Below are 25,764 nucleotides of genomic sequence, written 5' to 3'. Positions count from 1 at the left end.
AGACACACAGGCACTGAACAACACACTAGAACAGATGGACCTAATAGACATCTATAGAACTTTACATCCAAAAGCAACAGGATATACATTCTTCTCAAGTGCACATGGAACATTCTCCAGAATAGACCACATACTAGCTCACAAAAAGAGCCTCAGTAAATTCCACAATATTGAAATTCTACCAACCAATTTTTCAGACCACAAAGGTATGAAAGTAGAAATAAATTCTACAAAGAAAACAAAAAGGCTCACAAACACATGGAGGCTTAACAACATGCTACTAAATAATCAATGGATCAATGAACAAATCAAAATAGAGATCAAGGAATATATAGAAACAAATGACAACAACAACACTAAGCCCCAACTTCTGTGGGATGCAGCGAAAGCAGTCTTAAGAGGAAAGTATATAGCAATCCAGGCACACTTGAAGAAGGAAGAACAATCCCAAATGAATAGTCTAACATCACAATTATTAAAACTGGAAAAAGAAGAACAAATGAGGCCTAAAGTCAGCAGAAGGAGGGACATAATAAAGATCAGAGAAGAAATAAACAAAATTGAGAAGAATAAAACAATAGCAAAAATCAACGAAACCAAGAGCTGGTTCTTTGAGAAAATAAACAAAATAGATAAGCCTCTAGCCAAACTTACTAAGAGAAAAAGAGAGTCAACACAAATCAACATAATCAGAAATGAGAATGGAAAAATCACGACAGACTCCACAGAAATACAAAGAATTATTAAAGACTACTATGAAAACCTATATGCCAACAAGCTGGAAAACCTAGAAGAAATGGACAACTTCCTAGAAAAATACAACCTTCCAAGACTGACCAAGGAAGAAACACAAAAGTTAAACAAACCAATTACAAGCAAAGAAATTGAAACAGTAATCAAAAAACTACCCAAGAACAAAACCCCGGGGCCGGACGGATTTACCTCGGAATTTTATCAGACACACAGAGAAGACATAATACCCATTATCCTTAAAGTGTTCCACAAAATAGAAGAAGAGGGAATACTCCCAAACTCATTCTATGAAGCCAACATCACCCTAATACCAAAACCAGGAAAAGACCCCACCAAAAAAGAAAATTACAGACCAATATCCCTGATGAATGTAGATGCAAAAATACTCAATAAAATATTAGCAAACAGAATTCAACAGTATATCAAAAGGATCATACACCATGACCAAGTGGGGTTCATCCCAGGGATGCAAGGATGGTACAACATTCGAAAATCCATCAACATCATCCACCACATCAACAAAAAGAAAGACAAAAACCACATGATCATCTCCATAGATGCTGAAAAAGCATTTGACAAAATTCAACATCCATTCATGATAAAAACTCTCAGCAAAATGGGAATAGAGGGCAAGTACCTCAACATAATAAAGGCCATATATGATAAACCCACAGCCAGCATTATACTGAACAGCGAGAAGCTGAAAGCATTTCCACTGAGATCGGGAACCAGACAGGGATGCCCACTCTCCCCACTGTTATTTAACATAGTACTGGAGGTCCTAGCCACGGCAATCAGACAAAACAAAGAAATACAAGGAATCCAGATTGGTAAAGAAGAAGTTAAACTGTCACTATTTGCAGATGATATGATACTGTACATAAAAAACCCTAAAGACTCCACTCCAAAACTACTAGAACTGATATCGGAATACAGCAAAGTTGCAGGATACAAAATCAACACACAGAAATCTGTAGCTTTCCTATACACTAACAACGAATCAATAGAAAGAGAAATCAGGAAAACAATTCCATTCACCATTGCATCAAAAAGAATAAAATACCTAGGAATAAACCTAACCAAGGAAGTGAAAGACTTATACTCTGAAAACTACAAGTCACTCTTAAGAGAAATTAAAGGGGACACTAATAAATGGAAACTCATCCCATGCTCATGGCTAGGAAGAATTAATATCGTCAAAATGGCCATCCTGCCGAAAGCAATATACAAATTTGATGCAATCCCTCTCAAATTACCAGCAACATTCTTCAATGAATTGGAACAAATAATTCAAAAATTCATATGGAAACACCAAAGACCCCGAATAGCCAAAGCAATCCTGAAAAAGAAGAATAAAGTAGGGGGGATCTCACTCCCCAACTTCAAGCTCTACTACAAAGCCATAGTAATCAAGACAATTTGGTACTGGCACAAGAACAGAGCCACAGACCAGTGGAACAGATTAGAGACCCCAGAAATTAACCCAAACATATATGGTCAATTAATATTTGATAAAGGAGCCATGGACATACAATGGCAAAATGACAGTCTCTTCAACAGATGGTGCTGGCAAAACTGGACAGCTACATGTAGGAGAATGAAACTGGACCATTGTCTAACCCCATATACAAAGGTAAACTCAAAATGGATCAAAGACCTGAATGTAAGTCACGAAACCATTAAACTCTTGGAAAAAAACATAGGCAAAAACCTCTTAGACATAAACATGAGTGATCTCTTCTTGAACATATCTCCCCGGGCAAGGAAAACAACAGCAAAAATGAGCAAGTGGGACTACATTAAGCTGAAAAGCTTCTGTACAGCGAAAGACACCATCAATAGAACAAAAAGGAACCCTACAGTATGGGAGAATATATTTGAAAATGACAGATCTGATAAAGGCTTGACGTCCAGAATATATAAAGAGCTCACACGCCTCAACAAACAAAAAACAAATAACCCAATTAAAAAATGGGCAGAGGAACTGAACAGACAGTTCTCCAAAAAAGAAATACAGATGGCCAAGAGACACATGAAAAGATGCTCCACATCGCTAATTATCAGAGAAATGCAAATTAAAACTACAATGAGGTATCACCTCACACCAGTAAGGATAGCTGCCATCCAAAAGACAAACAACAACAAATGTTGGCGAGGCTGTGGAGAAAGGGGAACCCTCCTACACTGCTGGTGGGAATGTAAATTAGTTCAACCATTGTGGAAAGCAGTATGGAGGTGCATCAAAATGCTCAAAACAGACCTACCATTTGACCCAGGAATTCCACTCCTAGGAATTTACCCTAAGAACGCAGCAATCAAGTTTGAGAAAGACAGATGCACTCCTATGTTTATCGCAGCACTATTTACAATAGCCAAGAATTGGAAGCAACCTAAATGTCCATCTGTAGATGAATGGATAAAGAAGATGTGGTACATATACACAATGGAATACTACTCAGCCATAAGAAGTGGAAAAATCCAACCATTTGCAGCAACATGGATGGAGCTGGAGAGTATTATGCTCAGTGAAATAAGCCAAGCGGAGAAAGAGAAATACCAAATGATTTCACTCATCTGAGGAGTATAGGAACAAAGGAAAAACTGAAGGAACAAAACAGCAGCAGAATTACAGAACCCAAAAATGGACTAACAGGTACCAAAGGGAAAGGAACTGGGGAGGATGGGTGGGCAGGGAGGGATAAGGGGGGGGAAGAAGAAGGGGGGTATTAAGATTAGCATGCATGGGGGGGAGGGAGAAAGGGGAGGGTGGGCTGCACAACACAGAGAGGACAAGTAGTGACTCTACCACATTTTGCTAAGCTGATGGACAGTAACCGTAATGTGGTTGTTAGGGGGGACCTGATATAGGGGAGAGCATAGTAAACATAGTATTCTTCAGGTAAGTGTAGATTAAAAATTTAAAAAAAAAAAAGAAAGAAAGAAAGAAAAGGGGGATTACTCCTTAACAGGATAAAACTATTGGTAAATCAAAGATCAACGCATGCTTTAAATATCCTTAATGTTGATCACTTAAAGGGTGTCAGATGATCAGCTATGGAGGTACTCTTTTCTGATAATATTCCTTTCTCTTAATTAAAAAAAAAAAAAAAAAAAAGCAGTTACTGTGTGCTGACCTCCAATGAGTTCTGCACAGTGGTATAGAGGGCATGTCAAAGTGTGGGCAAAGGGTCTGTTTGTTTCTACGCAGAAGATCAAGGCCTAGCTTGGATACCCAGAAAATGAACTAAGATACGATATGAGGAGGAGCTTCCGGCATCAGCACTCTCTGGAGGACTCGTGCCGGGGGATGATCATCAAAAAGCCTCCACAGGGATCCGGACGATGCTGCGGTTGTGGCTGCATCCAGCCCACCGTCTCCTGGACTTGCCATAAGAAGGAGGAGGGAGATGTCTAGGCTGGCATGTGCATACAGTGAGACAACGAATTTGACTGGATCTGTACTGTTGGAACTCAACCAGGAGTTGGGAGGGGTGCAAGTTGTAGCACCCCAAAATCTCATGACTATAGACTATCTATGGTTAAAAGAACATATGGGATGTGAACAGATCCCAGAAATGGGCTGCTTTAATTTGTCTGATGGTTCAAGTACAGTTGGAAAATATCCATCATATCATAGATAAATTTTCACAAATGCCTAGGGTGCCTAAATGGTTTTCTTGGCTTCACTGGAGATGGCTGGTAATTATAGATTTGCTTTGTTTATGTCACCATATTCCTATTATGTTAATATGTGTGTGCAAATTAGTTAGTAGTTTAAAACCTATACATACTTAAGGTACTATACAAGAAGATATGTCAAAGAAATAATCAATCCTCCCAAGTTTCCTTCATATGCTACATCTATAGCTTTTCTTCTTCCTTCCTAATTACAAACCTTAAATAGAATTCGTGCCTCATATCGAATTTACCGAGTATCATAATTCCTCCAGGTGGTAAAGATACCTCGAGACAAGTGCTGGGCATAGAAGCCACAGGGCATAAATCTGCAAAGAAGTTAAAAGCTAACCTTTGCAAACAATATGGCTTCACTCTCACTTACCAACTTTACATTTCCCTGTATGGCCCCGGAAGATGACTGGTTAGCCAGAGACGGGTAAGATTCCTCAAGGGAGGAACAACCTAAGACAGGCACAGTCGCAGGGGGGCCATCAGGTGAGAATTTGGGGATCAACAGAGGTGAGGCTCAGAACCTCACCCCCCCTGCTTTGAGAGAAATCTTCTGCATCCGTGGATGTCTTGCTGCCCTTGTCTAGCCTGGATTAATACTTAGTCCATAGGCACACACCTGATCATCTGATCATCTACATTTGCCTTCTTACAGCACTAAACTATGTTTTCTACCTTTATCTTGCATCTACCTACCACTTCAGCATTTTATTAAAAATAATAATAATAATAATAATAGGAGAAATGTGGGATCAACATATAAATCAAGTACAAAAATCAAATGAATATTCATATTTGACCTGATGGTTTATAGGTCATATTGCATGATCAAAACCGAAAGTTTCTGTGATGAATGCCCTTGTACTGTTCACCATGTAAGAATTTATTCACTCTGTAAGAATTCGTTCACCATGTAAGAACTTGTTCGTTATGCTTCAGAAGATTGGAGACTGACGAGAATTAGGCTTGAGATGGATTAATGATTGTACATTGAGCATTGACCCCCCTATACTGAATTTTATTGTTGTTAACAACCATTTGATCAATAAATATGAGAGATGCCCTCTCAAAAAAAAAAAAAAAAAAAAAAAAAAAAATGCCAAACCATGGATACTGATGGTAAAGTTCCTGAAAGGAAAAGCTAGTGAAAAATACCAGAAATATCAGAAGAAGCCATTTCATATTGAAATTGTCAGACCAAAAATTCGGTTAGACTAAGACAGAAGTAATTTCTAAATACTATTATTTTTTTCTCTTAAAACTCAAGAGCAAAAAGTTATTTTTCAACCAAAAGAGAAAAATATTTTTCTCATTAATTCTTCATTGTTATTTTCCTACAGCAAATATTTCCTGTGTGTCTACAAAGTGACTAGGTATATAGTAGTGCACCAAAGAGGCATGGCTCTCTTTTTAGAAATTTATAATCTTGCAGGAGAAATAGACATTTGAAAGGCATTACACAGTAAATAAAAAAGTAGGGTACTAGCAGAGAAACTCTAAGTATGGACTACTTAAGAATGGGTGACCAGGAAAAGCTTCTTAGAGGAAGTAATATTTAACCTTAGACCTGAAGGAGTTAGCTAGGTAAAGAGTGAAGAATACATTCTAGGCAGAAGGGAAAGAATAAACAAACATTTTCAATCTGAAAAGATCTTAAGTGTTCCAGAAATGGAAAGAAGGCCGGTGTTGAAGTACAGTGAATAAAGGAACACTGACCCAAGGATAAGGAGGAATGGGCAAGATTATAGGCCAAGTGAAATGGTAAGAGTTTTACTTGGTGCGAAACCACTGACAGATTTTCGGAGGAGGAGTGACATGCCCTAATAGGTGTTTTATGAAAATCTGTTTGGATGCTATGGAGAATAATGGGATAGAGGGAGTCAAGTGGGAAGACCAGTTAAGAGGTTATTGAACAGGACATGATACTAGTTTGAAGACAGAAGACAGCTTTGTAAACCTATTTTGGAAGTGGACTTGATAAACCAGTGAGTACAATAATATTTTCCAACTATGTTTGATTATAAATTGCTGAGATATACGTACATATGTAGTACAAATACAGACACGCATGGGAATAACAAACACTGAATTTTGTATAATGTGTTTCTTCTCTGAGGAAGGCAAAGGAGGGGGTGTGTGCTCAAAGAGAGCTCATCTTGTTTGTAGTGTTTTATGTCTTAACCAGACAGGTAAATACACAGGAATTTGATGTCGCTGTATGTCTTAATGTTTTTTCTTATATGTTTTAAATATTTAATCACAAAAATAACAGAATATGTTTAGTTATTTTGTTCAATCAATATATACACAGTTTAACCACTGAGTTTTTCTGCAAAAAAAAATACTATAAAGTAATGTTAGTTATTCCAATTTATGAACTGAAATAATTTTATTGCAAAAAAAATATGTCACCCTACAGAGTTAAGTCAGTGATCTTTGTTCTGATTATGAAAACTAAACACACAACTAAATACTGTGACTTACTGAACAGGTTCAAAGAATATAAAGTCTTTCTGAGTCTTCAAAGAAACGTGGGTCTAACGAAGCAAAATACCATTCCTATTCTTAGCAGTAAACATGTACCTTTCCTGTAAAGTAGTATGTTTGACATGCTTATTTTCTCACTGATCATCCTTCATAATTTTCCACCCACTATATTTCTTATTTAAGGACTGAACTTGAATGTTCCCAAGGGTATCAAAACCTACTTCTAGAATAAACACTGCAGAGAAATTATAATCTAAGCACTGCGAGGATGAAGCATGTAACAAATACATTCCCCAGTCACTCCATGACATCATCTCTCTCCAAGATGTTCCCTGATGCACAGAAGCTATAAACCAGCCATCCTTCCCTCTCACCACCACATTCAGAGAAAACATGTCATCAGTAAAATCTACTCCAGATGATCCTTCGGCACATTCTGTCCTCTCTACCTGTGAAATCTGTCCAGAATTCAACTTCTTCTCACTACCTCCACTGCCACTAAGTTGGTTCAAGCAACTCAACTTACTGAATTGCCTACTGTCTCCACTTCTCCCTCTGAACTCCCCCACAATCTTTTTTCAACAGTGCAACTTGAATGACTGGGATAAAATGGATATCAGAGCATGTCACTGCCATACTCAAAATTCTCCAGGGTTTTCCCATCTCAGTCCAATAAAACCTAAATGCTCTACAATGGTCAAAAGTCCATGTAAGATCTGCCATATTTCTCTTCCTTCCTTCATCTTTCTCCATGGCACTTACTACCTCATATACTGTATGTTCTCCATAGTCATTTGACTGCTTTTTCTTTATTGTTGCATCCCCAAACTTGAATGTTGCCAAATATTTAGTAGGCATGCACTAAATGTTTCTTGGATGAATGAATAAATCAGTGAATATTCCTCTGAAAGTCACGGGAAGCACACACAGTGCTTCTACTATTTTAACTTGAGGTTTCTACCTCTCTTTGTAATGTCAGAATTAATGAAAACACAAAAGCTGTAAGACAACTGATGTAAGAACCATCAAATCCCTTGTAGGTGGAAAAGAACTTAGGGTCCAGAAACGAGATTTGAGAGAGTTTTTTTCTAGTCCTCAGGATTTCTATTGATAAGTAAACCTTTAAAATAGCCTTTACAGTATTTACTGGAGAGTCAGAGCATTTTTTCCCTACTCCTGTGGCCAATTATTACTCTTAGAGTTGTCGGAAAAAAATTTATGTTTATGTTCCCAATATTCCTTGTATCAGCTCATTCTGATGCATTTAACATATCAGTATATTACTTAAGGTGTTAATACCACCATAGTAATTATATTGTAATACATAAATATATCAAACCAACTAATTGTTTATCTTAAGTTTACACAGAGTTATATGTCAATATCTCAGTAAAAATTCAATTTATTATTGTATGAGAGAGGACACTGGAGCAAAGAGTAAGAATATTGTATAATGAATCTACTCTTCAGATAACAGCTTCATAAAACTGCTTTGAAATGGAGATTACATTTGATGGTATTTAATCAAATATCATAATACTGTCATTTTTTTCATTATCCTAAGAAGAAAGGAGAGACAGGAAATAGACTCTAATTTAAAGGGTTGATAATTTCCTTAAATTTCCTGAAATACCAAATTATTATATAAAACTGAATATATTTGATACTCTAAAAATTGAACTATCTGGGAAAAATTAACTTCAAACACCAGCTTTTAGTTACCTTGTTAAGACCAAAAGAAATACTATTTTCCTTATGTCTTTTGAAACAAGGTGAAAGAAAAAAAACACTTTTGGAGGACTACTTGAATCACTAGTCAAAAGGAAATAGAATGAAATTTCCATTAAGGTCAATGGCAAGAATTTTGATTTTAGCAAAGAAACATCTCCACTGGGAGGAAACAAAGTTAATTAGAAAAATAAAAGAGCTGACAGTTAGCTATCCCTCTCTTAAAAATTGTCTGGAAGAATTAATATTGTCAAAACGGCCATCCCACCTAAAACAAGCCACAGATTCAATGCAATCTCTATCAAAATACCAACAGCATTCTTCAAGAAACTACACCAAATAGTTCAAAAATTCATATGGAACCACAAAAGACCCTGAATAGCCAAAGCACTCCTGAGAAGGGAGAATAAAGTGGGGGGATTATGCTCCTTGACTTCAAGCTCTACTACAAAGCCACAGTAATCAAGACAATTTGGTACTGGCACAAGAACAGACCCACAGACCAATGGGACAGACTAGAGAGCCCAGATATAAACTCAAGCATATATGGTCAATTAATATACGATAAAGGAGCCATGGATATAAAATGGGGAAATAACAGCCTCTTCAACAACTGTTGTTGGCAAAACTGGATAGTTACATGCAAGAGAATGAAACTGGATTATTGTCTATCCCCATACACAAAAGTAAACTCGAAATGCACCAAAGACCTGAATGTAAGTCATGAAACCATAAAACTCTTAGAACAAAACATAGGCAAAATTCTTGAATATAAACATGAGCAACTTTTTCCTGAACACATCTCCTCAGACAAGGGAAACAAATTCAAAAATGAACAAATGGGACTACATCATGCTAAAAAGCTTCTGTACAGCAAAGGACACCATCAGCAGAACAAAAAGGCATCCTACAGTATGGGGGAATATATTTGTAAATGACATATCCAACAAGGGGTTAACATCCAAAATATATAAAGAACTCACATACCTTAACACCAAAAAAGCAAATAACCCTATTATAAAGTGGGCAAAGTATATGAACAGACAATTCTCCAAAGAAGAAATTCAGATGGACAACAGGCACATGAAAAGATGCTCCACATCACTAATTATCAGAGAAATGTAAATTAAAACCACAATGAGATATCACCTCACACCAGTTAGGATGCCGAACATCGAAAAGACTAGGAACAACAAATGTTGGTGAGGATGTGGAGAAAGAGGAACCTTCCTACACTGCTGATGGAAATGTAAACTAGTTCAGCCATTGTGGAAAGCAATATGGAGGCTCCTCAAAAAACTAAAAATAGAAACACCATTTGACCTGGGAATTCCACTCCTAGGAATTTACTCAAAGAAAACAACTTCTCAGATTCAAAAAGACAGATGCACCCCTATGTTTATCGCAGCACTATTTACAATAGCCAAGAAATGGAAGCAACCTAAGTGTCCATCAGTAGCTGAATGGATAAAGAAGATGTGGTACATATACACAATGGAATATTATTCAGCCATAAGAAAGAAACAAATCCTACCATTTACAATGACATGGATGGAACTAGAGGTTACTATGCTCAATGAAATAAGTCAGGCAGAGAAAGACAAGTACCAAATGATTTCCCTCATTTGTGGAGTATAACAAAGCAAAACTGAAGGAACAAAATAGCAGTAGACTCACAGACTCCAAGAAGGGACTGGTGGTTACCAAAGGGGATGGGTGGAGAAGGGTGGGTGGGGAGGGAGGGCAAAGGAGATTATGGGTATCATGACTGGTACACATGGTGTGTGTGGGGTCATGGGGAAAACAGTGTAGCACAGAGAGGACAAACAGGGACTCTGTGGCATCTTACCACACTGATGGACAGTGACTGCAATGGGGTATGGGGGAGAGGACTCAATAATAAGGGTGAATTTAATAACCACATTGTTTTTCTTGTGAAACCTTCATAAGAATGTATATCAAAGATATCCTAATAAAAAAAAGAGAGAAGAAAAAAATCTCTGAAATCAGCTAGTTAACTGAAGAAATTGAGATGTAACTAAAAGGGCTATACAAGTGGATGGAGGAGATTGGAGGGTAATATTACCTGAATATTTGCTGTGTAGCAAGCACAGTGCTAGGCACTTTATATTCATAATCTCATTTAATCCTTAAAATAAACCTGGGAAATAGGTGTTGCTAGCTACATTTTATAGAGAAATAGACTGAGACATATATAGGTAAAGTAATGTGAACCAGGTGATACCAGAACGGTCAATCAAAAAGCCAAGTATCTTATCTCCAATGTTAAACTTGGCTGCTGCTTCTTCTATAACTGAATACATTGCTGGGTTTTCCCCATCAGGGTAACTTCTCTCTCACATCAGCACAAAAGTGATTCAGTCTCAGATCAAGCTCCATCCTTATCTGTACGCAACTTCAGAGATCAAGTGAATGACTTCAATTACCAAACGGGTTTCATTCTGTTCCATGTTTATGAACTCTAGTCTGATCCATGACCTGCCTCTCTTAGACCCCAAAACAAAATAAAACAAAAACCTGCGCTGATGACAAGGAAGGCTTTTACTGAATAAAAATTAGTCAAAAGGTAATGCTTGGAATACTTGGGAAAGCTGTTTGTTGCATGCCTATTCCAGCAACTCCACTCCTATGTGCACCCACAAAAATGTGTGGATATGTGTAACAAAGGACAAGTTCAAGAATGTTCATGGCAACACTATTCATGATAGTCCTTATCTGGAAATGGCCCAAATGCCCATCAACAATAGAATGGAAGAATGGAAAGAGTGTAGTATATTCACACAATTGAACAAATAAGCCATACTTACATTCAAATCACAAAAATAATGATGGGTGAAAAAGCTAGATGAAAAAAATTTCACATTGTATGATTCCATTTAAACAAAGTTAAAAAACAACCAAAGCTGACCTACAGTGTTAAAAGTTGGCACTGTGATTCCTCTTCGGAAGGGTAGGAACTGAAGAGGCAGTCAAGGGTGAGGAGGGCTTCTGAAACACAGATGATGCTCTGCTTTTCTTTTGATCTGACTGCTTTTCACATTAGTATGTTTGCTTTGTCAAAAATTATCATGTTTTATGCTAATTTATTCTGTTATGCTTCATTAAAAAGTTCTTTAAAAACCAATGTTTCATTCTTGATGGTTTAACAGCACAGTATTTATAGTTGTTAATATTTTTAGCCTTTTTCTTATCTCTCCACATATATAGGAGCAGACAATATATGTTCTTTTTTAAAAATACTAACTTTCATTTTAATATCTGGCTAAATGACAATCTACAGTGAATCTTATTCATCTCAATATAAGAAAATGCATTTTCAAATTCTAGTTTCAAATCCTATTTGCCATCCACTTTCACTAAGTAAAGAAATTAACCCAAGTCACCATATATGCAGCTTTAAGTAAACATTTTAAATAAAACTATTCAACAACTAGGAGTTTTTAAGTCAGATTGCATTGCCAGAGCCTATTAAAATTATTCCCTTTTCTGCTCCTAAATTAACTTCAGATTCTTTACCTCAGGATGAATGAAGAAATCCTTAAAAGCATAAAGCTTGGATAAAGAGACACAAACTTTCAATTATAAAATAAATTAATCACAGGGAATATAGTCAATAATATTGTAATATTTTGTTGACAGTAACTAAACGTATTGGGATGAGCATTTAGTAATGTACGATCAAATCATGTTGTACATCTGAAATGAATATAATATTGTATGTTAACTATATTTCAATTAAAGAACAAAAAATAAGTGAAGTGATTATATAAAAATAATATATATGTAGTAAAAAAATATATAGCTTTGAAAAACATGAAATGATGATGCGCTTTCTAAGAGTAAAAGTCTCAAGCCCGATGGCTTTCTTTCTCATTTTGCAATGGATCTTTGAGCAAAACACTCTGCAGACCAGGACATTTTTTTGCCAGCATGATAAATTTTGAAAAATCAACACTTTTCCATCTAAGAATGTCCTAGCCTTCCATTTGTAACTAAGTATTGATTCATAACATCAAGATTTGAATTGCTTTCTTAAGACAGAATATGACAAAAACAAACATCTATGGATAATTTTTTAAAGACTATGATACCATTTTTTCTTTTATACTGTTTTATCACATATGGAAGGATAGCTTTGATATAAATATTTTACTAACTACAAGAAAGAAAGGGGCAAAGAGAAACCACAGACAGGCAGGAAATAACAGTTTATCTAAAAATTTCCTTTGCAAAAATATTCCCCTGACAAAGATGAGTTAGTGGAAAGAATGAATTTTCTGAAGCATACTACAGTATTGTTCCCAATAAAGTTTATTTTGAAAAGCTACTTACTCTGTTATGGGATGTTATCCTTTATTTCCCGGTTACCATAATGCTGTGATTCAACCTACTCTAGTTTTGGAAAGCTGTGCAACTTCCTTAAACAGCTACAGAGTTCAGGCTTAATGGAAGGGAGAGCAACATTTATGATGTTCTTATTAATTTTAAGGAGCATTAAGATCTTTCAAACATTGTGATTATAAATCACAGTTGGCAAGTGTTGTGAAGGTTTATAAATTTACTTTTCTCTATCGTAAGTGTTGCTAATTTTCTTAGCAACTGGCATTAGAACTTCAAGTATCTTCAGAATAACATGTCCTATGAAACTGTGAATGGGGGTTCAGAAGACACATGGATATATGTGCTCCAATGCCACATACGGCACCATTCAGTTAGAGACAATCTAGAAAGTCACCATTCCAGTGAACTAAAAGATAGTGTTACTACTCTACCTAAAGTGACTGAGAAATGCAATTTAACTGGTATGATAAACCTTTTAAATGTCATTTTCTTTTCTATAATAAATACTATAGAACTAATCTAGTGTGAAATTAGATCATCTCCTTCAGCAAAAAAAAAAAAAAAATCATGAAGAAAGATTAAGTATTTGCAAGCTCTTACTGTATATAAAGATAAAATTCAAGATGTTATACCTTCACTTTCCTATTTTTATAAGCATCAATAAATACTAACCTCAGCCCAGTATGCAATAACCTATGAATTTTTATTTATCAAAAGTAACCTTTAATATAATACTACCTTGTTTTAAGATTACAGAACTCAAAGATATGAATTTGGTTTTCACTAACAGAGTATTACACTAAATAAGAAGTGTGTTCACCACACCGACTTGGACAATCAGGCAAAGTAGGGTTTTAGTACTGATGCATAAATTTGCTTTGTGTTTACTATAATTATACCACTTTGACTTTGAGTAAGGTTTTAAGCTACTAATTCCACATTCTTCATTTAGGTTAAATTTAGATAGGCATTTTGGAAACTAATTTGTAAGTAAAACAAAAAAGGAAAATTAATGTTTTACCAATCAACTTCTCTAGCTATTATAAATTCAGAATTGGGGAACTTACCTGTGACTCTCAGCAAGTCACTCAGCCATTCTTTGTCAAAATATGTTACAAATGTTTGGAAATCTTATGGCTTTACAAAATGCTGTGCAACCTTTGAGTATTGTGCAACTGCCAATGAGAACTTTTGAAGAGCAAAATCCAACTGTGCTTGTGTATAAAATGTTGGTTACTGCTGTAGTAGGTTGAGAAATAATAGTTGTTTTATACATCTTACATATTTGACCTTTTAAATCTTATTTTTATAATTAAATGTTTAGTTCCTAGGATGATTAAAATGGTAAGACCTTTAAGAGAAAACTTTAATGAAAAGGAAGTTATTACCAATACCACAGAAATCTCAAGAATTATAAGAGAATTCTATGAAAAATTACATGCCAAAAAATTGTACAGTGTAGAAGAAATGGATAAATTCCTAGAAACATACAATCTTCCAAGACTGACTCAGGAAGAAACAGCAAATCTAAAGAGATCAATTACTAGTAATGAAATTGAACTGGTAATAAAAAAGTCCCAACAAATAAAAGTTGAGAACCAGATGGTTTCACAGCTGAATTTCACCAAACATTTAAAGATGGGCTAATACCTATCCTTTTTAAAGTATTCCAAAAAAAGAAGAGGAGAGAATACTTCCAAACTCATTCTACAAGGCCAGTATTACTCTAATAACAAAAACCACACCAAGATTACAAAAAAAAAGAAAACTACAGACCAAAATCGCTGATGAACACAGACACAAAACTCCTCAAAAAAATATTAGCGAATCAAATTCAAAAATACATCAAAAAAATCATTCATCACTACCAAGTAGGATTTATTCCAGAGATACAGGGAAGGTAGAATATTGGCAAATCAATCAATGTGATACATCACATTAACAAAAGGAAGGATAAAAACCATATGATCATCTCAATAGATGCTGAACAGCATCTGACAAAATCCAACATCCATTCATGATAAAAACTCTCAACAAAGTGGGTACAGAGATAACATAACTCACCATAATAATAAAGGCCATATATGAAAAACCCACAGTTAACATCATACTCAATGGTAAAAAGCTAAAAGCTTTTCCTCTAAGATCAAGAATAAGACAAGGATGCCTACTCTCACCACTTTTATTCAACATAGTACTGGAAGTCCTAGCCACAGTAATCAGACAAGAAAAAGTCATCCAAATCGGAAAACTGTCATTATATGCAGATGACATGATACCCCTAGAGACTCCACCAAAAAACTATTAGAATTCATAACTGGACTCAGCAAAGTTTCAGGATACAAAATTAATACATAGAAATTTGTTGTATTCCTATATTCTAACAATGAACAAGCAGAAAGAGAAACCAGGAAAATAATTCCATTTACAATTGAATCAAAAAGAATGAAATACCTAGGAATAAACCTAACCAAGGAGGTGAAAGACCTGTACTCTGAAAACTGTAGCACACCAATGAAAGAAATTGAAGACACAAATAAATGGAGATCTATCCCATGCTCATGGATAGGAAGAATTAATATTGTCCAAATGGCTGTCTTGCCCAAAAGCAATTTACAGATTCAATGCAATCCCTAACAAAATACCAACAGAATTTTTTGATGAAATACAGCAAATAATCCTAAAATTTATATAGAACTACAAGACCCCAAATAGCCAAAGCAATCTTGAGAAAGAAGAAAAACTCCCTCACTTCAAGCTATACCACAAGGCTCCAGTGATTACAACAATATGGTACAGGCACAAGAACAGACCCATAGATTAGTGGAACGGAATAGAGTTCAGAAATAGACCCATGCATATATCATCAATTAATACATGACAAAGGAGCTGTGAATATACAATGGGGAAAAGACAGTCTCTTCAATAAAATGGTGATGGGAAAACTGAAGTTACATATAAAAGAACTAAACTAGATCACTGTCTTATACCACACACAAAAGTCAACTCTAAATGGATTAAAGACCTAAATGTAAGAAATGAAACTATAAAATTCTTAGAAGAAAACATAGGCAAGAATCTCATGAACATCAGCATGAGAATCTTTCTGGAAACATCTCCCCAGGCAAAGGAAACAAAAGCAAAAATAAACAAGTGGGACTACATCAAACAAAACAGCTTCTGCACAGCAAATGAAACCCTAAACAAAACAAAAAGGCAACCTGTCATATGGGAGAATATATTTGCAAAAGGCAACCTACCATATGGGAGAATATATTTGCAAATTATATATATAACAAAGGGGCTAACATACAAAATATATAAAGGACTTATACAACTCAAAACCAAAAACCCAAATAATCTGATTAGAAAATGGGCAGAGGACCTGTACAGGCAGTTTTCCAAAGAAAATATACAGTTGGCCAATGGACATGAAAGATGCTCAACATCACTAAACCGTTAGGGAAATGCACATCAAAACCACAATGAGATACCATCTCACACCAGTGAGAATGGCTACTATACAAAGGTGAGAAACAACAAGTGTTGGTGAGGATGTGAGGAAAAGGGAACCTTCCTACACTGTTGGTGAGAATATAAATGGATAGAGCCACTGTGGAAAGCAGTACAGAGGTTCCTCAAAAAACTAAAAATAGAAATACCATACAACCGAGCAATTCCACTTCTGGGAATTTACCCAAAGAAAACAAAATCATGAATTCAAAAAGATGCCTGTACACCTATGTTCACTGCAGCATTATTTACAATAGCTGAGATATGGAAGCAACCCAAGTGCCCATCAACAAATAAATGAATAAAGAAGATGTGGTACATATACACAATGGAATACTACTCAGCCATAAAAAGAAGGAAATCTTGCCATTTGTGACAACATGGATAGACCTAGAAGATGTCATGCTAAGTGAAATAGGCCAGGCATAGAAACACAAATACTGTATATGATTTCACTAATATGTGTAATCTAAAAAACAAAACAAATAAACAAAAAAAGAAATAGGCCCACAAATACAGACAACAGACTGATGGTTACTATAGGAAGGAGAGTGGGAAGATGAGTAAAAGAGATGAACAGGAAAAGAGGTACAAACTGCAAACTATATAATAAGTTAGTCCTAGAAATGTAAGTACAACATAGAGAATATAACCAATAACACTGTCATATCTTGGTATGGTAACAGGGTAACTACACTTATCTTGGCCAGCATATAGTACTATATATAAATATCAAGTCACTATGTTGTACATATGAAACCAATACAGTACTGTATAAAAACTTTATTCCAATAAAAAAATGAAATAGGAAACCATATTAAAAAAAGTAATACAGTAATACAAAACTGTCTTGATTACATTAGGTTTATACTTTTGATTGCTCAGCTGTTTAAAACAACTGTATTTTTATATACATACATATTTCCAATTAAAAAAGTTCTTATCTGGGAACTTTCTTATCACCACTAAGACTGTCAAACATTTTGATGGGCAGTTTATGATGCATATATATATAATACTAGTTATTTTTTAAAAGAGTAAAGTAAATAAACGTGGCTATCTAAGGAACTAAAAACAGTAAACAAATATAAATAAGTAATTATATAAATTGGTTTTGAAATATTCTACTGTCTAAAAATATAATTATATGACATAGAAGCTTCAGTTATCACTTCTCTGTTACCTGGTAGGAGTCTCAAACACCACTTACAAAGAGATATATTATAAACTGATAATCTAATTACTATAAAAATTTCATCTATATTCACTCTTAGAGTATAACTGCATTACTATTAAAAACACCTGATTCTAAATTCATCTATTTAACTTTAAAGTCCTTCATATTAGTAATACATTATTATAGATATAGTCTCATTATGAATTTAATTATAGAACTCTAATGACCTCATTTTACTTTGTAGCAATTTATGTATGTCCGAATATTTTCATTTCTCACAAGTAATAGAATTACAAGTAAGAGAGTCATTACTAAAAATTCAAATAGAACTTTCTGGTCAGTTTTTACGGCTTAATGTCATAGGAAAAAAAGAAAATGAAGAAAATTGTAACCATCTTATGTAAAAACTATTTTTTGTTTTGGCTCAGATATGGGAGAAGGGAGTCACTCTACCTCACAAAGCAGTAAGTCAATGATGTGGAAGACCATGCAGAGTGGGAACTTGGCAGTGAAAAGAGTAAGAAACCACTGCGATGCATACATATGAGCTTCCAGGTTCAGATCACAAAAATGGTTGTGCAGGTCCGGTAACTGCTCCTGAAAGTCAAAGTGGAAAATTGAGGGGAAGGAACACTGGAGAAACTTTATTTCCTGCCACATCTGCAATTTATGACAAGCTTTCTATGATTGCTCTCAATTTATGACAGCATTTATTGGATTTTACATAACTACATAAAAGTGATGGCAGGAGATGAGAACTGGGGATATGACAGATAATCAAGGAAAATGAAGACAGACTTGTTTTGAACAAGTGACAAAGATCATCTCTTGCTCACTTGACTATTCTTGTTTCTTGGGAAATGCTTGCCATGACAGAATATCTGCAGTCTAATGAACATCATCATCCCTCCAGGGTCAAGTCACAGCAACACCATTTTGGGTCGAACTACTAACTAGCTAGAAAAGAAATGTATCTTCTCCTTGGGGACCATTTAACATCAACATCATCTGGATTCTATAATATCACTTCAGCATATTTTGGGGGTACTTAGAAAAGCCCAAAATATAATGAAACTTTTAAAAATCTAATTTTGACAAATTAAGGATGGCAAAATACAAAAATGGTTCAAGTGTTTATTATATGAAATTAGATGTCTCCTCAAATTGCCTTATGTGAAGCTTTATCTTTTTACCTGTTACACAAGTAAATTTTTTTCAAAAGCATGAAAGGCATACAAAACATTGGCATAGCTATTCCCAAACTGAAAGAACAAAGTAAAAATTTTTTAAAGTTCACTTAAGCTTTATTTTCATAAACAGACCACAAAAACAAAAACCCAAGTCTTGAAAAACACCCAAATGTGCCCATCAGGTACTTTAATGGAGTGTCCTAACGGCCATCCAGTCAACACACTAAAAATGCTAACAGAAAAGTACGTTTGGGTTTCTTCACAGTACCATGAACTTGATATTCATTCATTAGGTACATTTTTTGACTCTAAAAGGTCTTAAGAACACTCACCTTAAAGAAACTATGAACTTTTATAAATTAAAGGTCAATGAAAGGCTAAAAGTGAACAATCCCAAATATTTACTTGGAAGAATTATATCTATAAAAAAGAGCCTACTGCTTCTAATGTCCATAGTCGCCAGATTCTTTTAGTCTTTTTTCCCCTTAATAGCCATTTGTCCTCTACTTACAGTTCATTTGGCATTGTTCCCCCACTTTATTTCTTCTTTATATTTAAAGTTGGCTACTCGCCTACATTCCCTTCTCCCAGTAAAGCTGTCCTCCATTTCACTGCAAATTCTGTTTTCCACCCACATTCAAGTCTTTCAGTCTCCTAGTGACTCCACTTCCCTCTTTAGACATCTATGGATCTGCTGATAGGTCATGTCACTGAGCTCTTACCAGTATCTTCTACTGCCATATCCCACTAATCTTCCTCCCCAAGCACTTTACTTTTCCTCAATATGGAATCAACATATTCATATATTTCAGTCACATTTTTCCTGGGTTCTCAGTACCTTATATAGAGAAAGCCATATAAACATGCAGCATAGATCTATTATAAATTTAAGATTTCCAATCTCAGGAGGAATTTCAAAGCTACTCAATAATTCCTTTTTCAGTCAATAATTTTGCCCTTGCTCACAAGCTTATTATGTAATATCTGACATATATATTAAGGAATATATTAAAGAATATGTGTAAAAACTTACACATACATTTTATGAAACAGTAACAACTGAAGTCAGGAAATTATATGGGAAATTTTTTAAAATATGTCCCTACATTACAATATTTTAAGTGTTTTTTAATTCTCTAACCAATAGCCTTCTGTCTCTTCAAAGTGTTCTCCACATGTGAACCTAAATATGGTACTGTTGCTAATTAATATAAAACTCTTAAGAATATCAATTTTTATTCTGTAAATATCTTCATTTCTTTACAAATAATACACAGCAATCTCTTCACTGACATACTATATTAGCTCTTCAAAGTATACTATAGTTGAATACTTGAAATGGAAGACTCTTAAAAATATCCAAATGTTTAAATAAATATTTTATGATAAAGACCAACATAGACAATGGTCAGAAACCAAATCCATTTACATTTTCTGTACAATTTCATTAAACCTTCATAAATCATTACTGTTCATCAATTTTATTAGACTTTTTCCTATAACTTAACAAATCTCTGAGTGATTAAAGTTCCTAGTTCTTATTTACCTGCATTAGTCTCTCCAACTGATAGAATTTGCAATGAAGATCTTCAAAGTTGTTTTTGTAGAGGTCTCGTAAACCATAGTCATACATGATTTTCACCAAAACACAGAATGCTTGTTCCTCTGGCATCTAAAGGAAAACAAATGCATATAGAACATGACCAAGTGGCCTTTGCCCAGCATGTCAGAAAAGTGCCTTTATGTTACTAGGCCTCTGCATTAGTGGTTGAAGATCTCTAGTGAATGAAGTTCTTCAGAGCCAGTCTTCTGCAGTAACATTGGTAAATTTGTGTTCAAAGCTTCCAGCTTCCTCACTTGAGATGAATTTCCCTCTTTTGTTAATTTTAATCATCCTGTTATTCATTCATTAAGCCATATTAAAAATAGGTAATACAGTCATGTCATTAAAAAAGCAAATCCATATTAGAGTATATAAAGGTTAAAGCCTCACTCTTCTCTTCCCTTGTGTGAGTTAATCCCTGCACCTGCCCCCACCTCTTTTGCAGAACCTTATAATTACTCAATAATTCTTCATGTATCCTGCCAGGGTTTTGTTATGCAAATAAAAGGATTACATTTCTTGTTTTAATTTTCCCACTTGTTATATAAAAGATAGCATTATATATACACTGCTACACATCTGGCTTTTTTTTTTTCTCAATAATATTCCCCAAAGAGGGATTGCTGGGTCAAAGGGCTAAAAAGGTCTTCTTGATGTTATATTTCTTTCTATAAAAAACAGCTTTCAGGAAAGAATCTTAGGAGATTCCATCATTAAGATTCATGTAACAAAGTCTAATAACTTTCCCAGAGATATTTTTATCTGAACAGAGAATGAAGTTTGAAATCAAAGAAACAAATCTCTAAATTTTGGTACAATAAGCTGAAAGACTTTAGTGAGGGACATATCCAGTACACCAGAAATTACACTAAGAAAACAGAAAAAGTTGTCCTTACTCAATGTCCTAGAATGAAACGATTATGTAAACATTTACTTTAAATGTCACTTCTTTCAAAGTCTGATCTTGGCTGATTATGGTATTTGACACTTTTATTAGACTAACTTCCTGTCTGAATAACTGAATCAAGTAGAGTTCTACTTACCCACTTGGAAATATAACTGTTTATTTAAGTGTCTATACAAATAATCACTTCTATTTTCTACTTATAAACCTTGAAATAATGTAAATTAGTTCAAAAAAACCTCCTAAAGTTAAATAAGTACACTTAGCTGTTACCATTTTGATTCTCTAAATATTTGCTTTTTTGTTTTTTAATCTATCAGTTGTTTGGGGCCTTGGCTTTGACTCTGGCTATTCAACTTATATTCAGCTTATATTCAGTTATTAAGAAATAAGTACACTATATCCTTTACTCCTTTAGCAATTCTGTCATTCAAGAAATATATGCACATTGTAGGAGACCAATAAATGCAAAATTCCCTTCTCTACTTCCTTGAACACAGAGACTATGTACATCAACAGCTACCAGAGTGCTTTATACATAGGTACTCAAAAGAATAAAAAGAATGAATAAGTGCATGGTTAAAATTTCTATGCAATCAAAAAATTACATAAGTAAATTTCTACTCTAAGGCCTCTCTACTGTTAAAATTACTTATAGGAATATATGTTCCTTAAGTACCAGAAATGTTCTACTTTTCATATAAATGACAGCACTTCTAATGCGTTACTGAGAAGAATGCCTTCCTTTCAGTTCCCCACTCTTCATAATTTAAATAGTGACAGGCTACAGGGTCCAGGCTCCCCTCGGAGTTACAGCAGGCAAGCTCAGGATGGGTTGGGGGTATACTATGTAGCACAGCTGTGCCTTTGAAATTTTATTTATCTTTTAAGATTGATCATAAATGACAATTAGAACATGAAATCTTTCTTATTCCCTTTAACCTGATGCTTTCTCTGAACCCCAAAGCTCTTTGTAGCACATAGTATAGTTATTTGTATGCCCCTACTAACCTCTGGACCCTGTTTTATTTTAACTTTGCATCCCCCAAAGCTCTTAGCATAGAGACTTAAATAAATAGCAAGTACTAAGTATTTAAGATAACCTCTGCAAAACTCTGACTACATCCACCTTTACCAATGAAGGCATGTCAAACAAGTAGAGCAATCCACTGCAACTATAAAGGGAAAAGCCAACAAAATGTAAAAGAAAGAAATTGGTGTGAAAGTGAAAATAAGGGGAAGCCAAATGGAACTATATTCATTTGATTTCTTTTAAAACTATTACAAAGGCTAAATATAAGAAACTTTTGTATTATCTCTATTTTGTATTGGCTATTAAGCTTGTACCTCAATTAGCATAAAAATTCAATTAAGATATGCAAATCAATACCTAGCTGTATTATCAAACCTCACCTTACTGCAAGAATATGCTCCCACACTAGGCAGTATGGTGACATCTGCCTACATTTTTTTAAAAAGCACTAAAATATTTGACTTATTACAATGACTAATATTTCATTAAATTAAACAATGCAATTTATCATTGATACACAATTGGGCTGAAGTACAAAAATAAAACACTGAACAATGTATTTTTTAAATAAAATACTAAGATGTTGGAACATGGCAGATCTCTAATATTCAATATCCATCTTTGGGGTGTACAAGAGTTTTGTCATGGAATCAGTGTTGTTTTACTGGGGAAAGGAGATAAAACATTAAAATCCTAAAAGTTAAGATAACAAATTATCATCCATGGCTCTATGAAATACAAAATTAAATACTTGCCTCAAACACATAATCTGAGAATCAAGCATGATGCAATCACTGTTTGGTAACAAAAGTTGATAACAAAAGTTGATAATCTGCCGTGTGTACTAACTGAATGGAGACAGTCTCCAAGCTTCACTGCAGTGAATCATAAGACAAAGGACTCTAAGTACTGGTCTTCCAGACTCACCTGATGTAACATACATCAAGATATTTTCTGAAGTAAAATTATATGTTGATAATTTAAAATAATCCCCATATTTAGAATAATCAAACAAATTTTCCTATTCTACATGACTGCATTTCACATCTTCTTGTAATCAGTGTACCCTTTTCCATGAAGACAATGAATATTCTGATGATTTTTTTTTGAGTTTTCTTCAACAAAGGTGGACCCTAGTGACTATTTTGAAAATTATAAACTCATGAATCTTCATTTTATGTTTACACACTGAAAAACAAGAAGGAAAACTAGATGTTTATCTTTTAAATCAAATGTATGCTACAATACATTTAACTTGAATGTCTATTTATAAGCCATAAAATACATTGTACAACATGTTAGTTTGCTATGTGTGATCAATTTAACCAGGGCCCAAAAGAAAACTGGCTGGGCAAATTACTAATTTTAGAAGGAAGAGCAGCAGATACCACTATTAGATGAATTCAATCAGAACCCTATTTTAACCATCACAGATAATCCATAAAGTAGGTATTATTTTAACATTTTAAATATTAGACTAGCAAAGTTTAGAGAAGTTAAGTAATTTGCCAATAACTACAAATCTATTGAGTAAAGCCTAGATTCAACCCCATGGCTGCACTCCTTTTGAGCCAGGTACCAAATAAGACTCTACATTCGTAATATAAAGTATCCAATATTCATAAAAACCCTAGGAGGAACAGGATTTTATTTCCATTTTATAAATAAAAAACTGAAGTTCAGAGAGTTTAGGAAACTTGCCAAAAGTCATATAATTTGAAAGGTATCAGACTACAATTCAAATTCATAGTAGAGCTTTGTATTATCCTTTGAAGGCATTCAGCTTGGAAAGGCCAGAGAAATCTAAGATACAAGTTAAATGGGAGGATCAAAGGAGGTTTTTTTAAATTTAAAATGTCTTGAGTATATTTACTCACAGGGAGAAGATGCTGGGAAATGGCTTAGAAGCGCTGACTCAAGGATGAACCCAGAGCAGGAAAATCTCCTGGATTACAAAGGAAATGGGATTTGGGAGTATAGAAGGACTTATTAAAAAATATACTAAAACTCTCCTAGAACAGACATCAGTATAAGATGATGTGAAGCATCTGTCTAGCATCCTTTCTCCTCATCATCTGATATCAAAACCATTCCCTTGTTCAGGAGCTGATCAACTTCACTGTCAGTACTGAGGTGGACTCAAGACCTCGGTCAGGACAGTCAGACTACACTCCCTTCACAGCCTTAGTAATTGATTCAGGGATGGCAGTTTCCAAGGCAAGCCAGTCAGTCTTCCAGGCACTTCTTTTTTTTTTAATGCAGGAGCTATAAGCAAATGATGGTACCTTTCAATGAAGTTTTGAAACTGAAAGTATGTGAAACCAGGCCAGCCAGCAGCCACGTTGTCCACTTTGTGGCCTGCCCATACAATTATGGCGAGAAAATTTAAGTAGAACAGAGATACAGAGACATTGATGACAAAATATGAGCTCTGGAAATTACCTCTGCCCTGAACTTCCCAGTTATACGAGCCATTAAACTTCCCTTTTCTTTTAAGCTACTCTAAGGTTTGTCACCTGTGGCAGAGTCCTGGCTAATACAATGGCACACCACCTCTGACTTATGCACATGTGAAGACACAAAGCAGCCTCTACCTTGTCACCTTGATCTCTGTGGAATACTTACTTTCAGGAAAAGTGAGAAGAAGCTCTGCTTCTCATTTCCCAAGCCCATTGCTTAGGTCTTCTCCTAAACCCATCTTTTTTGAGGGGTGCATTAAAGGATAACTTTTAAATTGTATTTTACTTTTAAATACAACTCACAGAAAAATACTTAAAATTAAATATACATTTCAGTGAAAAAAATGACTGAAGAAAAAACAAAAAGCTTTAAGCATTCATGCAGCCACCAGTCAGGTTAAGAAATAGAATACTGTCAGTACTCCCTGAAGATCCCTTAGGTTCCTTCCAAATCAGGACTCCCAGTTTCTACTCAGAGAAATCACTATATGGAATTTAACAGAATCACTCCATTGGTGGTGTATCTGTTATTCCATCTATGTAGCATCCCAAAAATAAGAGTGGTTTTGTCTGTTATTGACCTTTATATTTATACTAAATGAAATCAGAACAAGTGATACCAAATACACTTCATTTTCTTACTAAACCTTGTTTGTCTGATTCATTCACATAAATCTATATGGTATGAAACATTCATTTTGCTGCTGTATAGTGTTCCTCTGTATGAATATACCACAATTTTTCTATTTTAATGTCTAATTACAATATAATATCAGATATTCTGATGGTGGACATTTGGGTTGCTTAACTATTATAAACATTAATCCTAGGACAATTCTAAAACATGATTTTGCTGTACATATTTATA

At 34.7% G+C, this 25,764-nt stretch overlaps 1 protein-coding gene across 5 annotated transcripts in view; it reads right to left on the bottom strand.

Moving 5' to 3' along the window:
* Positions 1 to 25,764, bottom strand: part of RABGAP1L (RAB GTPase activating protein 1 like) — a 685,104-nt gene that overhangs the window by 256,439 nt on the left and 402,901 nt on the right. For all 5 annotated transcript variants that reach the window (XM_073216782.1, XM_073216783.1, XM_037013728.2 and 2 more), the window contains 2 exons: positions 20,444 to 20,569; positions 18,161 to 18,304 (listed from right to left, as the gene is read on the bottom strand). In XM_073216782.1, the coding sequence (XP_073072883.1) occupies positions 18,161 to 18,304; positions 20,444 to 20,569 (270 nt within the window). The remainder of the gene's footprint in view (positions 1 to 18,160; positions 18,305 to 20,443; positions 20,570 to 25,764) is intronic.

This window comes from Manis javanica, chromosome 11 (genome assembly GCF_040802235.1).
Source record: "Manis javanica isolate MJ-LG chromosome 11, MJ_LKY, whole genome shotgun sequence".
Taxonomy (NCBI): Eukaryota; Metazoa; Chordata; class Mammalia; order Pholidota; family Manidae; genus Manis; species Manis javanica.
The sequence above is the reverse complement of the archived record's forward strand: the minus strand, read 5'-3'. Positions and strand labels throughout refer to the sequence as shown.